Raw genomic sequence first — 16,406 nt, 5'->3', positions numbered from 1 at the left:
TTCATATAGTTGTAGTGAGTTTATAAATACATTTTACACTTTATGTTCCAATTAGCTGCCCTCTTATACTTCAGAATTCCTGGTGTCAAATAGGAATATCATACCATTGCAAAAGTGTACAGAGAGGTTTTCAATTAGGCCAGCTGGTTACTTCTCTTAATTTCTCTTTTTTTCCCTACCTCAAAAGTCTTATCTGGCACAGTCCCATCACCACCTGTCTAGCAGCAGTTATAATATGAACACATCTGCAAACATTAATTTTAGAAATACTGGCAGCCCTTGTGGAAAAGTTAAAAAGTGTACATGACTTTTCCTTTAGTCTAAGGGGCTAGTTAGAAAATGCTGTGTTTTTATTTTGTAGTAAATATTTTCCTTCCAACTTAACTTGTATCACCAAGAAACTGCATCTGAGTTTTATAATATGTGTATGTGCCAATTTTTTCTAAACATTATTAAAGGAATTACTCAACAAAGCTGAAAATCATTTTTAATCATATATATTTTATTCTTTTAAATTAAAAGATCTTTAAATATATATTTGAACATTTTAATTTAACTGGTCTAATTATTTTAACATTCTTCCAAAAGAACTTGTGTAATTGCTGTTCTAATTTGGGTTACAGGAATCACTACTCAGTTTTAACTTTTGAAGTGTTTTCCAAACAGGACTTTGCTCAATGATGTAAGCCTCAGTTGTTATCATTCTATAGTAAATGCTATCTGTGTATGGTTTGGAGGCAGTCTGTAAGAAGTCATAAACATGCAACATTACTTATAGAAATAAGTATTTTTTATATTAGGATCATTTTATAATAACCATTTTATACTTTCATATAAAAAACTTTCACTTATTCAACAAGTATCTAATCACCTTCTTTGTGCTTAAATACTACATGTGAGTTAATTATGAGTAACAGAAAAATGCTTGGCCTTTGTCTTTAAGGAATTTCAAACAAGCCAAAAGTAGAATACTTTAAGAACTGCTTTAATATGGAGATCTCTTCCAAGTATAAGAGTAAAAATCACCTAACTCTGCCTAGGGTACACTTCATAGGGGAGGACAAGCATGGAAAGAAAGTGGACAACTTGTGAAGATCATTCTATAAAATAGTATGTTGCACTTTGAAAGTTCTTGACTACAACCTGATCAATAATTATATTTTAGAATTTGAAGGAAGATTTAAGAAACCAGTAGGGCCAATGCAGTGTATATATGCCAAATGCTCTTTTGGTCTAACGTTAGTCATTCTTGGAGTGGCTACTGGAAGTGAATTGAGAAGAAAGGCTGAGTTCATGCTTCAAAGAGCTGCACTGCATGCTGAAAAAGCAACTTCTCTACGGGGAAAAGAAGCAGAATATCTGTTAATTCTGCTCAAGAGGGTGTGCATTTTGAAGTCAGAAACCCTAAAATCTATGAGTGCTATATTTGCATCATTTTCCTAGTGACTCACCTTAGCCATAGTGCACATAAGATTAATAGCATTTACTGTGTTGTGTACTGGAAGTATCCGTAAGTTACTACCCAGGAATCTGAAAAATAATTCATAAATTAAATAGATCATATAGCTTACACAGACATCTGTTAAGCAGAAAGGAGACAGAAACCTTACTGTCTGTCATGCCCTGCCCTATTCCACAGAGGATATGATACGGCTTTATATCCAGAACTTAAGAGACTAAAAAGTGTTCACTTTTGTTTTGGTGTTGTAGAAGAATCTCAGAAATCAGCATGAACTCAAACTTGTCACCCTGATTCCTAGAATAGCCATTAAACCTGAATTTATTAAATATGACAAGTTAACATTATAGTGTTTATCTTTTAGCAAAATAACTCACCTACTTGAAAAGGATTAAGAACTAAAGTAAATACATGTGATTTAAGAAAAATCTATATAGTAATATTCTTCCATACCTCTGCTGAATCCTGAACATCAGTTTCCATTCCTCAGGTCCATGGAGGGCAGCAGACAAAACCAAAAAACTCTTTTGGTGAATATTAATAAACTTTTCAATTTTGGCTAGGAATATTTCTTCAGCTGATATAAAGCATTCTTTAGCATCCATCAATAAAAATGCAAGTCCTAGGGAAGGTGAGCATAATATAAAACATCACTTTGTTGTAATAAGCAAATTTTTTTGTAAACTCTGTAGAATCAACAAAAGTGGCTATAATATAGCTCTAAATGTCCAGGACCCAAACCTGTAAGGAACAGAATTTGTTATAACAAAATTCTTATATTACAAAATGATTTAGGTAATTCTTTGAAATGCTTTATATAAAAGTATGACATTCTAGAGGAAACAACTTTGGTCAGTAACAATTTTCAAATTAAGGCACTTAACAATGAAAGTAATGCCTAATTTTAGTTAAAAGTTGTTTTTTTGTGTATGTTATAATGACTTTTTTAAAAACTAGAAATCAAAATCTTGAGCCTTCAACTATTAGAGAAACCTTTGTAAAGAACATTATTATTAAATTAAAACACTCTATAAGCAGATAATCTAGGATTTTTTTTTTAAGATTTTATTTATCTGTCAGAGTATAAGCAGGTGGAAAGACAAGGAGCAGCAGACTCCCTGCTGAGCCAAGAAGCCCGATTCGAGACTCAATCCTAGGACCCTGGGATTGTGACCTGAGCCGAAAGCAGACACTTAACCAAGCTTAACCAACTGAGCCACCCAGGCATCCCATAATCTAGGATTTCTGAAATAGTATCAGGCCTTTAAGAATAGTCCTGAAGGAAAATTTTATCTAATTATAGCTCTTTAAAAGAGAAGGCAATCTGAGTAAAGTGATTATATTATTATATGCTAATTGAATGAACCTGGGAAGTTTATATAAACCTTCCTGAACCTAAGTTCTCCCATCTATAAGACTGTAATAGGGGTGCCTGGGTGGTTCAGTGGGTTAAAGCTTCTGCCTTCGGCTCAGGTCATGATCCCGGGGTCCTGGGATCAAACCCCACATCGGGCTCTCTGCTCTGTGGGGAGCCTGCTTCCTCCTCTTTCTGCCTTGCCTCTCTGCCTACTTTTGATCTCTCTCTCTCTCTCTCTCTCTGTCAAATAAATAAATAAATAAATATCTTTTTTTTTTTTAAAGTGTAATAATAATTCTTTCATAGGTTTATTGGGAGGATTAAGTAAGATAGTATATATAAGTGGACAAGGGACACAGGAGTTATCAAAAACATTTCACTTCTCCCTAGAGGGCTCTCTATTCAACCAGGAAGGATGAGTTTGAAGTTGGATCACTTTAAGCCATTAGTTCTATTTCTAGAAGGTTTTGAAATCTGCCTGTCTTCCAAAGTCTCTGCTAAAGTTACCATTCTATCTGCAACCCTCCTGGTAAAATACTTCACTTCCACTTCTTTTATCAAACCTGTGCTCTGTGCTGCTCCCTTCCCATCACCCTAGCCTTCTCACATCCTAATCTAATTCCTTCCTGTATTTTACCCATGGCCCTGTATTTTACGATTTTATGATTTGAGGAATTTCTATTTGTCTCTATTTGGTTCTTTTTTTTTTTTTTTTAGTTAGTATTTGTTTCCATTATATTCAGCAAACTCTTGTACAAAATCCTGAAAAAAATTCTCCTATATTATTTTTATAAACAGCTTTTGACCAGTGTTGTGATGTTGGCTTCCTTGTTAATACTGGTAACACTTTAAGTACTGACTGTTGGAGAGATGGCTTTGTTCTACTTGCATCTTAGTTCCAAAGTATGTTGTTTTTACTGTCCTCTGCCAGATTCCACTGGTTCAGCTTTAGTTTTCCATTTGTTTAAAGAGGGAATGGGGTGTGGGGGGGGGGTCTTAAGTAGGCTCCATGCCTGGCACAGAGCCTGAGGCAGTGCTTGATCTCACAACCCTGAGATCATGACCTGAAGCAAAAGCAAGAGTTGGATGCTTAACTGACTGAGCCACCCAGGTGCCCCCAATTATAATCTAAATAGGAATGTATGTTGTGGTTGGCCACATGCACTACTTTTGCAATAGTAATGGAGTTATACATTTACTTCCCACAAAAGATAATATCTTAAGATAATACCTGGTGATTGAACTACAACTATTAGAATTTATACTCACGTATTTTATAAGAGGCTTAAATCAAGATAGTTAACAAATACACCGTACCAGAAAGAGAAAAGATAATTGATCCATTTTCCACTGAATCTGAGTACCGAATCTTGTGGCTTCGATTTTCTAGAGCAGTTGCAACTTCGTAACTCTAAAAAAAAATTTTTTTTAGATGTGTCTGGAAATGAACAGTGCAAATCCAAGGACAATATTAAAGAACTATAAGAGAGTAAATGCAAACTTAGTTAAAAAGCAACTTGGAGACAGATTTTGACGTGCATTAATGTAAATTGGAAGGTGGTTGGTGGTGAGTTTCTTAGATGGTTCACAATACCGTTAAGTGCCAGACATACAGAATAACACAAGGACACAACCAATTCACTTCTGTATATTACAGTTACTTTTATACTTTTTTTTAAATTTTAAGATTTTATTAGATTTTATTTGTCAGAGAGCACAAGCAGGGGGTGTGGCTAACAGAGGGAGACGCAAACTCTCCACTGAGCAAGGAGCCTGAAGCAGAATGGGATCATGACCTGAGCCAAAGGCAGACACTTAACTGAGCAACCCAGCTGTCCCTAATTTTATACTTTTTAAAAATATGTGTTTATTTATTTTAGAGACAGAACACATGAGTGGGGAGGGAGGTGGCCAGAGGGAGAGGGAGAGCATCTCAAACAGACTCCCTGCTTAGCACAGAATCTGACATGGGCTCCATCTCACAACCCTGAGATCATGACCTGAGCTGAAACCAAGAGATGCCTAACTGACTGAGCCACCCTAAGCCTTAGACAAGACAGAAAACGTATAAAACACAGCAACAAGGCTTATATTTTAAATGCCATTTTAAAAATCATCTCATTTCTGGATGCCTGGGTGGCTCAGTTGCTTAAGTGACTGCCTTCGGCTCCAGTCATGATCCTGGGGTCCTGGGATCGAGTTCTGCATTGGGCTCCCTATTCAGCAGGGAGCCTGCTTCTCCCTCTCCCTCTGCCCCTCCCCCTGCTTGTACTCACTGTCTTGCTCTCTGTCAAATAAACAAAATCTTTTAAAAAATCATCTCTTTTCCTATTCTATTCCATCTGAAGTAATTACTCAGATCATTTTTTTCCAAGCCACTAAGATATAAGTGGTTAATAGTGTTTCCTGATTGGTTATAACTCAAGCTGGCTGTTCTAAGAGTAGACAAAAATCCCTTAGGTACATTAATTGTATATTCTGCTTTAGAACATGTGTATCACAGGCTGGAATTTTAAGTATACAGGCTGGAATTATGTATGAAATATATGCTTCTTTTCTAGCCTAAGGAGAGCATTTTGTGCCAAACAGATCCTGACCTAGAGTACAACTATGGATCTTCCCATGAGTTTTCTTCTGCTGTTTTAAAATTATACATTGATTCCAGCAATGGCAGACTATGTAATTTAGGCCAAACCTGCTGAGGCAACTAGAAAAGCTGGACAATTTTTTAAATGTGCTTGAATGCATCAGAGAGCTATCAGTATAGTGAAAAGTTCTAAGGTCAAAATCTACACAGAAATTCAGAGATATGAGACCAGCATTTAGGCCACCTTTTCCCTAAGGATATCTGCCAATACGGAAGGAGAGAGAGGCTGAACACGGTTTCTGACAAAAGTAGAACAGCTCTCACAGGGACTACAGCCTAGCTTCAAAGCATTTCAACCCCTGAAATTGTCTTTAGGTAATACTGTATTACTAGTGCTCCTAAGCACCTTGCAGAAGCACTCCCTAGAGTAACCTTTCTCAATCAGGTTTCCTCATACGAACTACAAAGAAAATTATTTGAGTGACTATGTTTGCAATTCTCACATAACTAGTACCATTCTAGTTGTAGTTCATTTATTACATACAATAGCTGCTTTAGGGCTTGGATTGCCAGATTTAACAAATAAAAATAAAACCCAGTTGAATCTGAGTTTCAGATAAACAACATTTTTTTTAGTGTAAGGATTTTCCATGCAATATTTGAGAGGTACTTCCTCTAATTTCATTGTTTACTTAAAACCCAAATGTTGTAACTAAATGTCCTGTATTTTATGGGGCAACCCTTAGGGCTTTGGGGATTTAATTCTCTTACAAAATTAAGACTTCTTAGAGGAACAGAACACTATTCTAGGCCTCAAATTATTTCTACAATTTTTCAAGTACAAATTCCAACACACAACCAAAAATAATCAGACATACCAAGAGGCAAAATTACTTGAAAGAGAACTATGGGAAAATAGGCAATAGAAACAGGCTCACAAGGGCTGTTTCATATAGTGAAGTTACATCAGATACATGCCTAAAATAGTGATGTTTACTATGTTCAAGGAGATGAAAGACAAGATTGAGAATTTTGGCAAAAACCCCTACAAAGTATAAAAGGATATAATAAATGTCAAAGAATCAGGAAAGCTTCATAAAATATGAGTGAAACTTTAAAGTGGAAAGGAGTTTATTAAGCAGACAAGTGAAGGAAGAAGGCAAATGTGAGAAGACCATGGACAGAGAGTAAAGGCAGAGGCATTCAGACCCAAAAGTATGATTCTTAAAAGTGTATAAGGTGTACACAAGTCAGTTAATTTGGAGATGGTATTAGGAATAACTGCTGGCATATCCTAAGGACCCATACCCAATATTAATGAATTAATATGCCATATTAATGAATTTCAATCATATTCTATCAGTAGCTGCACCTGTGTTGAGTATATATATAGTAATGTAAAGGCTTGTCAAATCATTACGCTGTACAACTGAAAACTAATGTTAATACTGTATGTCAACTATACTTCAATTAAAAGTAATAAATTTTGGGGGGTGCCTGGGTGGTTCAGTCGGTTAAAGCCTCTACCTTCGGCTCAGGTCATGATCTCAGGGTCCTAGGATCGAGCCCCGTGTCAGGCTTTCTGCTCAGCAGAGAGCCTGGTCCTCCTCTCTCTCTGCCTGCCTCTCTGCCTACTTGTGGTCTCCATCAAATAAATAAATAAATCTTTTTTTTAAGAAGTAATAAATTTTTTAAAAATCATACTCTGGGGTGCCAACTAAAAGAATTATGACAAAAATAATAAAAGAAAATAATAAAGATAAAAATAGAGATACTGAATCAAGAAAAAAACAGCCAAGGAGCACCTGAGTGGCTCAGTCGTTAAGCATCTGCTTTCAGCTCAAGTCACGATACCAGGGTCCTGGGATCAAGCCCCACATTGGTCTCCCTGCTTGGCAGGAAGCCTGCTTCTCCCTCTCCCACTCCCCCTGCTTGTGTTCCCTCTCTCGCTATGTCTCTATCAAATAAATAAAATCTAAAAAAAAAAAAACCCAGCTGAATTCAAGAGTTAATTTTTCAAAATAACCAGGAGCTAAGACCAGATTTTCCAAAGCATGTTTCATGGAATATTAGTCCCATGAAATATTAAAAGATGTTTCTTGTATTCAAATAATATTGGGAAACACTAATATTACTTTGTCTCCTTTTGAGGATTTACCATGCATTTAGGCATATGAAAGGCTCTTAAGAGTAGTGCAGTCAAAAAAAAAATTAAAAAAAATCTTATAAAAATATGTTCATACAAGCATTCCAAATATAATCCAATACTTCCTTCTACAGATTTAACACCTATTAATATTGTGTAAAACTAGTTTCTGTCTACCAAATCTACTCATAAGAAAGGAAATACAAACAAAAACAGAAATGGGAAAGGGTACTCAATCGGATAGAAAATTTAAAAGAATGTCAGTATGAAAATTTTAATTGCAAAGCAAGATGGTTAAACATAATAAACGAATTATGAAGTAATTGTTCTTGGCAAATCAGTGTGGATTGCTGGCTCCGTCTCTCAGTATCAGTCTCAAAAACTTTAGGATTAAGAGAAAAAGAGGAATTCCAGAAACCTAACAAAAAGAAGCAAGAAAAAAACCAATGAGACTTAAGGCTGTCTTAAACTGATTTGTGTTATGGAGCTAGATGGCAAAAGCCAATAGGGCAAAGTGCTGCTTGAGGTAGCAGTGGGAGGATAGAATGGATTAAAAAAATATTTTTAGTCTTGTTCTTGCCTCTCTCATATTTACTGTGGAATAATCATTTATTTCCCCTTCCTCTAGACATGAACTAGTGTCCATAGATAAATACTAAGGCAATGGAGAAATCCTATTGGCTGAGGAGCTAAAATGGTTGTGGACTGACCAACTGCCTTCAGGCATTCAACTTCCTATCCCTTCCCCAACCCAACTGTATGGAGACAGCTTCCCCCTAATGCCACTAAGGTACACAGATCAGTTTCTGTGGTTTATTTCTTCAAAACATTAATGTGCGTTTTATTGTTTCTCGAATCCTTTAATATCTCTATTAGAACAGACTTACAGAGAAAAAACCATAAAAAATTTCCAGCCTTCAAATATTTAGAGAAGTAGGATGTTGAAAATGGATGCAGTAAAGTTTAGAATTTATCTTTAAAATACATTTAGTTTATGTACTTGTGAATCCACAGAACTTTGGAAATCAAGCTAAGGATATTTTAAAAATATTGTACTATTGCTTTTAATTTTTAAATTAAAGATCAATGGCCAAATGCCTCTTTACCTTAAGAGATGAGCTAATAATAATAGTCGTTGTCCATTTTATTTTTTCTTTTCTGCCATTTTCAGCCATCTGTCTGTCTCTGGATCAACCCAGGTTCTAATGGTGCCACAATCTGAAAAAAAGAAGGAGTAAACAGGACTATGTAGAAATGTTTTTTTAATGAAAATTAAACAGAAATGAAACTAGGTGAATGGAAACATGCTAAAGAATAGCTGAAAGTTAAAATTTGACACTAAAAAATATGTCTTGGTATACATTAAGCTTTTTCAATACCATGCTTCATGTTGCATGCAATACCATGCTTCCTACTGTTAAAAAAGAGAAAGAACACCCTAAATATAGTCACTTGTGCTAACTCCACATCAGTAAACCAAAATGTATACCTAACCTAACTATGGTTTCAACCCCCTTGAATGTATGTAACCTTTAACAAGTTAACACCAAATTACCTGGTTAGCACTAGAGAAATAAATAATCCACCCAATAAACCCCTACCCTTCCCTCAGGAAGGCGACCTTGCCTGAAACAAGGCATTCTTTGCAAATAATTTCTTTTTTCCATCTGTCTTTCAAACCTCCCTTTTGGGCGCCTGGGTGGCTCAGTGGGTTAAGCCGCTGCCTTCGGCTCAGGTCATGATCTCAGGGTCCTGGGATTGAGTCCCTCATCAGGCTCTCTGCTCAGCAGGGAGCCTACTTCCTCCTCTCTCTCTCTCTGCCTGCCTTTCTGCCTGCTTGTGATATCTCTCTGTCAAATAAATAAATAAAATCTTTAAAAAAAAATAAAATAAAAAAAGAAAAAATAATAAATATAAATTAAAAAAAAATAAAACCTCCTTTTTCTACAGCTTGGTGGAGCTCCTTTCCCTTGCTAATTGGGATGTTGCCCAATTCATGATTCACTGAATGAAGCCAATCTGATTTTTAAATTTACTTAGTTGAATTTTTGTTATCTAACTCTATTAACAATTACTAAAAGAAATGGCTCCCATTTCAAGGCACTAACTTCATAAAAGAAGACTTGTGTCAAGAACTGTCAAAGGTCTGTGGTTTTATTGTATTTGTAAGCTAAAAAGAAGTTAGCCTTCCCAGAGTTTCATGGATATAACAAAAAACATAAGACTCTTGGATCAGAGGACAAAGAATGGTTTTTTACTTGTTTTTTTAACTCACAGCAAGAGAAGTAATCTCATTCTCTCTATTTTTTAAAGATTTATTTTTTTACAGCGAGACAGAGAACATGGAGAGATGGGGAGAAGGAGAGAGAGAATCTCAAGTATACTCCCGATTGAGTACAGGCCCAACATGAGGGTCAATCTCACAGCCCTGAGATCATGACCCGAGCCAAAATCAAGAGTCAAATGCTTAACTGACTCTGCCACCCAGGCACCCCAGTATCCTCATTCTCTTGCAGCAATCCCCCAAGTCCAATTCCCACACAGTTATGGGGCAAAGGCCAGGTAATATCAGCAGAAACAGTGAGTTGTATTATAGGAGAGAAACCCTGAGTTTAGAAATCCCTAATTTTTATAATGGGCTGCAATCAAACCTTCCCTGTGCTCTAGAGCAAAATACTATCTCTAACCTACAAAATTATTCATTACACAAACATCCTTGAAAAGATAGTTGAGAGGTGGGGCCGACATATGTGTATTTCTGTTGGTGCTGTTAATGCCTGTCTGGGGACCATACTTTAAGAAATGTTATACTAAAGGAAGGAAGAGTATTCTGGGCAAGAACAACACAAAATGATAGAGCAAGATGGCAGAGAAGTAGAAGACCTAAATTTCCTCTACTCCCAGGAATTCAGCTAGATAGTTATCAAACCATTCTGAACACCTACAAACTCAATAGGAGATTGAAGAAAAGAATAGTAGCAATTCTATGAATAGAAAAGTGACCACTTTCTGGATGGTTGGATGTGCAGAGAAGTGAATTCGAGGTGATATACAGGAAGACAGACCTCGGGGGGAGGGAGCCTCCATCAGCCGGCTCCTGGCAAGTGATCGAGCAGCAGAGCACAAAATCAGAACTTTTAGAAGTCCACCTCACTGAGGGACGTTGCTCAGAGGCTAAGTGGGGGATGGAGTCCTTGCAGGGACAATGTGTCTCAGGACCTTCAGGATCACAGAAAGACTGAGGGTGCCTGAGTGTGGCAGAGCTCCCAGGTACCAGAACAGGGAAGCTGGCTGCAAAGACAGAGCCAAGGAGTGGGCTCTCAGTTCGGGGTTGCCATAAACCATGATCCCTGGCAAAGTCGGGCCACTGCTCTTTGAGCAAGGACCCCAAAAGTACAGATCTGGGGAGACCCCCACCACTTCCTCCACCAGGAAGAGTGGCACAGGAGTGCACTGCAGGAATTGGCAGGGTTTGGAGACTCCAAACGGTGCCATATGCCAGAGATAGGAATGCTCAGTCACAGGCTGGGTGAGCACAGAGTGCAGCCAGAGACCAGAGATAGAGGAGTGACTGCTTTTCTCTGAAGGCACACTAAGGAATGGGACCCTGAGCTTTCAGCTCCTCCAGGCCAGAGACTGAGAGGCCACCACTTTCATTCTCATCCTCCAAAGCTGAACAGAAAGTATTCAGGGAACAAAAGCTACTGAGAGCAAAACTGAGCAAATTACTTATCCTGCCTCCTAGAAAGGGCAGTGAAATTACACCTTGGAATCATAGCAACAGGCCCTGCCCGCAGAGTATCAGCAAGAATATTCAGCCAAGAACAAGGTTACCAATCAATGAGAACTGCAAAACTCCAGTGCTAGGGGAATACAGCAAATAGAATTCATGGCTTTTTTTCCCATGATACTTTAGTCTGTCAAAGGTAAAAAGTTTTAATTTTCTTTTTTATTTTTCCATTTTCCTTTTTTTTTTTTTTTAAAGGAGAGAGGTGGTTTTTTTTGGTTTCGTTTTTTTTTTTTTTTTTTTTTTTAAGATTTTTTATTTTTTGGGGTGCCTGGGTGGCTCAGTGGGTTAAGCTGCTGCCTTCGGCTCAGGTCATGATCTCAGGGTCCTGGGATCAAGTCCCTCATCAGGCTCTCTGCTCAGCCTGCTTCCTCCTCTCTCTCTCTGCCTGCCTCTCTGCCTACTTGTAATCTCTCTCAGTCAAATAAATAAATAAAATCTTTTAAAAAAAGATTTTTTATTTTTTATTGACAGAGATCACAAGCAGGCAGAGAGAGGAAGGGAAGCAGGCTCCCTGCTGAGCAGAGAGCCTGATGCGGGACTTGATCCCAGGACCCTGAGATCATGACCTGAGCCAAAGGCAGAGGCTTTAACCCACTGAGCTAACCAGGCGCCCCTCCATTTTCCTATTTTAACCAACATCTTATCAATACATTTTTTAAAAATCTGTTTTAATTTTCATTTTTACAATCATATTCTATCCGTCCGTTGTATTTAACCTTATTTTTTCTATGTGTGTGTGTTTGTTTTAATTTGGGGATACAGTTTCTTCTAACAGACCAAAATATACCCTAAATCTACTGTATGGCTTTAATCTAGTCTCCTGCCTGATCACATTCTCTCCTTTTTTTTCTCTTTCTTTCTTTTTTCAACCAACTTCTCATCAATTCCTCTTTTAAAATCTTTTTTAATTTTCATCTTTACTGTCATATTCCATCCCTTCATTGTATTTACCTATATATATATACATATATATATATGTATATCTTTAAAATTTTGTGAGGCAGTTTCTTCTAAAAGATCAAAATACACCCAAAATCTAGTGTGTGGTTCCATTCTATTCACCAGCCTGTTCATATTCTTTTCCTCTTTACTTTCCTTTCTTCTACCAGTTGTGGGTCTCTTCTGATTTATTTAGTGTATATTTTTCTGGAGTCTTTGTTATCCTTTTACCATTTTTCTCTCTCATTCATCTATTCTTCTCTGGACAAAAGGACAAAACAGAAAAACTCACCGCAAAAAAAAAAAAAAGAAAAAAAAAAGAACAAGAAGGAGTACCGACTGCCAGGGACCTAATTAGTAAGGACATTAGTAAGATGTCAGAAATAGAGTTAAGAATGACAATTATAAAGATATTAGCTAAGCTTGAAAAAAGCATAGATGATACTAGAGAATCCTTTTCTGGAGAAATAAAAGAACTAAAATCTAACCAAGTTGGGATCAAAAAGTCTATTAATGAAGTTCAAAAAAAATGGAGGCTCTTACTGCAGAGTAAATGAGGCAGAAGAGAGAATTAGTGATATAGAAGACAAGATGATAAAGAATAAAGAAGCTGAGATAAAGAGAGATAAACAACTACCAAATCATGAGGGAAGAATTTGAGAGATAAGTGATACCACAAGACGAAACAATATCAGAATTACTGGGATCCCAGAAGGAGAACAAAAGAGGAGCGGAAGGAATATTGGAGCAAATTAAAATGAAGAACTTCCCTAATTTGGGGACGGAAATAGGCATCAAAATCCTGGAGGCACAGAGAATCCCCCTCAAAAATCAATAAAAATAGGTTAACACCCTGTTATCTAACAGTAAAATTTACAAGTCTCAGAGACAACAACAACAAAAAATCCTGAAAGCAGCTCAGGAACAAAGAGATCTGTAACCTACAATGGTAGGAATATTAGACTGGCAGCACGCCTATCCACAGAGACCTGGCAGGCCAGATGGACTGGCATGATATATTCAGAGCAATAAACGAGAAAAATACGCAGCCAAGAATACTATACCCAGCTAGGCTGTCACTGAAAATAGAAGGAGAAATGGGGCACCTGGGAGGCTCAGTCATTAAACGTCTGCCTTCAGCTCAGGTCATGATCCCAAGGTCCTGGGATCAAGCCCCGCATTGGGCTTCCTGGTCAGTGGGAAGCCTGCTTCTCCCTCTCTCACTCCCCCTCTTGTGTTCCCTCTCTGTCTCTCTGTCAAATAAATAAATAAAATCTTTAAAAAAATAGGAGAGATAAAAAGCTTCCACGACAAACAAAAACTGAAAGAATTTACAAATACCAAACCAGCCCTACAGGAAATATTGAAAGGGGTCCTCTAAGCAAAGAGAGAGCCTAAAAGTAATAAGACCAGAAAGGAACAGGGACAACATACAGTACCTTACAGGTAATACAATAGCACTAAATTCATCTTTCAATAGTTACCCTGAATGTAAATGGGCTAAATGCCCCAATCAAAAGACACAGATATCAGAATGGATAAAAAAATAAGACCCACTGATATGCTGTCTGCAAAAGACTCATTTTAGAACCAAAGACACCTCCAGATTTAAAGTGGTGGGGTGGAAAGCCATTTACCATGCTAATGGACATCAAAAGAAAGCTGGGGTGGCAATCCTTTTATCAGACAAATTGGATTTTAAACTGAAGACTATAGGGCGCCTGGGTGGCTCAGTGGGTTAAGCCTCTGCCTTCGGCTCAGGTCACGATCTCAGGTTCCTGGGACCAAGTCCCGCATTGGACTCTCTGCTTGGCAGGGAGCTTGCTTCCTCCTCTCTCTCTCTGCCTGTCTCTCTGCCTACTTGTGATCTCTGTCAAATAAATAAATAAAATCTTTAAAACTGAAGACTATAATAAGAGATGAGGAAAGTCACTATATCATATTCAAAGGGTCTGTCCAACAAGAAGATCTAACAATTTTAAATATCTATGCCCCTAACATGGGAGCAGTCAATTATATAAGCCAAATAATAAAATAAAAAAACATAGCAACAATAGTACAGTAATAGGGACTTTAACACCCCTGTCACTGAAATGGACAGATCGTCTAAGCAAAAGATCAACAAGAATATAAAGGTTTTAAATGACACACTGGAACAGATGGACATCACAGATATATTCAGAACATCCCATCCCAAAGCAACAGAATACACATTCTTCTCTAGTGCAAATGGAACATTCTCAAGAATAGATCATACCCTGGGTCACAAATCAGGTCTCAACTGGTAGCAAAAGACTGGGATCATTCCCTGCATATTTTCAGACCACAATGCTCTGAAACTTGAACTCAATCACAAGAGGAAAGTTGGAAAGAACCCAAATACATGGAAGCTAAAGATCATCCTACTAAAGAATGAATGAGTCAACCAAGAAATTAAAGAAAAATGTAAAAAATTCATGGAAGCATATGAAAATGAAAACACAACTGTTCAAAATCTTTGGGATGCAGCACAGGCAGTCCTAAGAGGAAAGTATATAGCGCTACAAGCCTTTTTCAAGAAACAAGAAAGGTCTCAAATACACAACCTAACCCTACACCTAAAGGAGCTGGAGAAATAACAGGAAAGAAAGGCTAAACCCAGCAGGAGAAGATAAATAATAAAGATAAGAGCAGAAATCAATGAAATAGAAACCAAAAGAACAGTAGAGCAGGCCAACAAAACTAGAAAGTGGTTCTTTGAAAGAATTAACAAGACAGATAAACTCCTGTCCAGACTTACCAAGAAGAAAAGAGAATGAATGAAAGAGAAGAGATCAAAACCAACACTGAATAAATAAACAATTTTAAGAACGTATTATAAGCAACTTATGCACCAGCAAATTGGACAATCTGGAAGAAATGGATGAATTCCTAGAGACTATAAAGTACCAAAACGAAACCAGGAAGAAATAGAAAACCTGAACAGACTCATAACCAGTAAGGAAATTGAAATGGTAATCAAAAATCTCCCAAGTCCCCAGTGCCAGACATCTTCCCAAGGGAATTCTACCAAACAGTTAAAAAATAATTAATACCTATTCTCCTGAAACTGTTCCAAAAAATACAAATGGAAGGAAAACTTCCAAACTCATTTTATGAGGTCAGCATTACCTTGATCCCAAAACCAGAAAAGATCCCATCAAAAAGGAGAATTACAGACCAATATCCTTGATGAACACATATGCAAAAATTCTCACCAAAATACTAGCTAACAGGATGCCTGGGTGGCTCAGTGGGTTAAAGCCTCTGCCTTCTGCTCAGGTCATGATCTCAGGGTCCTAGGATGGAGCCCCACATCGGGCTCTCACCCCAAACCGTAAAATACCTAGGAATAAATCTAACCAAAGAGGCAAAGAATCTGTACTCAGAAAGCTATAGAATATTGATGAAAGAAATTGAGGAAGACACCAAGAATGGAGGAACGTTCCATGCTCATGGATTGGAAGAACAAATATTGTGAAATGTCTATGCTACCTAGAGAAATCTACCCATCTAATGCAATCCCTATCAAAATACCATCAACTTTTTTCAAAGAAATGGAACAAATAATCCTAAAATTTGTATGGAGCCAGAAAAGACCCTGAATAGCCAGAGGAATGCTGAAAAAGAAAAGCAAAGCTGGTGGCATCACAATTCCAGACTTCAAGTTCTATTACACAGAAGTCATCATCAAGACAGTATTGTACTGGCAGAAAAACGACACATAGATCAATGGAACAGAATAGAGAGCCCAAAAATAGACCCTCAACTCTATGGCCAACTACTCTTCAACAAAAAAGGAAAAAATGTACAATGGAAAAAAGACCATTTTTCTATTATTTATTGCACTACTTGGCATTTACCCCAAAGATACAAATGTAGTGATCCAACAGGGCATGTGCACCTGAACGTTTATAGCAGCAGTGTCCACAATAGCCAAACTATTTTTTGTCCACTGTCCGGAGAGTGGACAAGAGCCTAGATGTCCATCAACAGAAGAATGGATAAAGATGTGGTATACACACACATACACACACACACACATACATACAAACACTGGAATATTATGCAGTTGTCTCCCTAGAGATCCCTTCTCATTTCTGCAGATAT

At 37.4% G+C, this 16,406-nt stretch overlaps 1 protein-coding gene across 1 annotated transcript in view; it reads right to left on the bottom strand.

Moving 5' to 3' along the window:
• Window positions 1–561: 561 nt before the first annotated feature.
• The window catches only part of CUNH1orf146 (chromosome unknown C1orf146 homolog), a 32,208-nt gene continuing 16,363 nt past the window's right edge, over window positions 562–16,406 (bottom strand). Inside the window, exons 2-6 of the mRNA XM_004752599.3 lie at window positions 8,656–8,767; window positions 4,134–4,227; window positions 1,913–2,081; window positions 1,452–1,530; window positions 562–742 (exon numbers count right to left, since the gene is read on the bottom strand). Coding sequence (XP_004752656.1) covers window positions 608–742; window positions 1,452–1,530; window positions 1,913–2,081; window positions 4,134–4,227; window positions 8,656–8,724 — 546 coding nt within the window. The 5' untranslated portion in view covers window positions 8,725–8,767 and the 3' untranslated portion in view covers window positions 562–607. The remainder of the gene's footprint in view (window positions 743–1,451; window positions 1,531–1,912; window positions 2,082–4,133; window positions 4,228–8,655; window positions 8,768–16,406) is intronic.

Source organism: Mustela putorius, unplaced genomic scaffold (assembly GCF_011764305.1).
Source record: "Mustela putorius furo isolate JIRA1106 unplaced genomic scaffold, ASM1176430v1.1 tig00003853_pilon_pilon_pilon, whole genome shotgun sequence".
NCBI classification, from domain to species: Eukaryota; Metazoa; Chordata; class Mammalia; order Carnivora; family Mustelidae; genus Mustela; species Mustela putorius.
The sequence above is the reverse complement of the archived record's forward strand: the minus strand, read 5'-3'. Positions and strand labels throughout refer to the sequence as shown.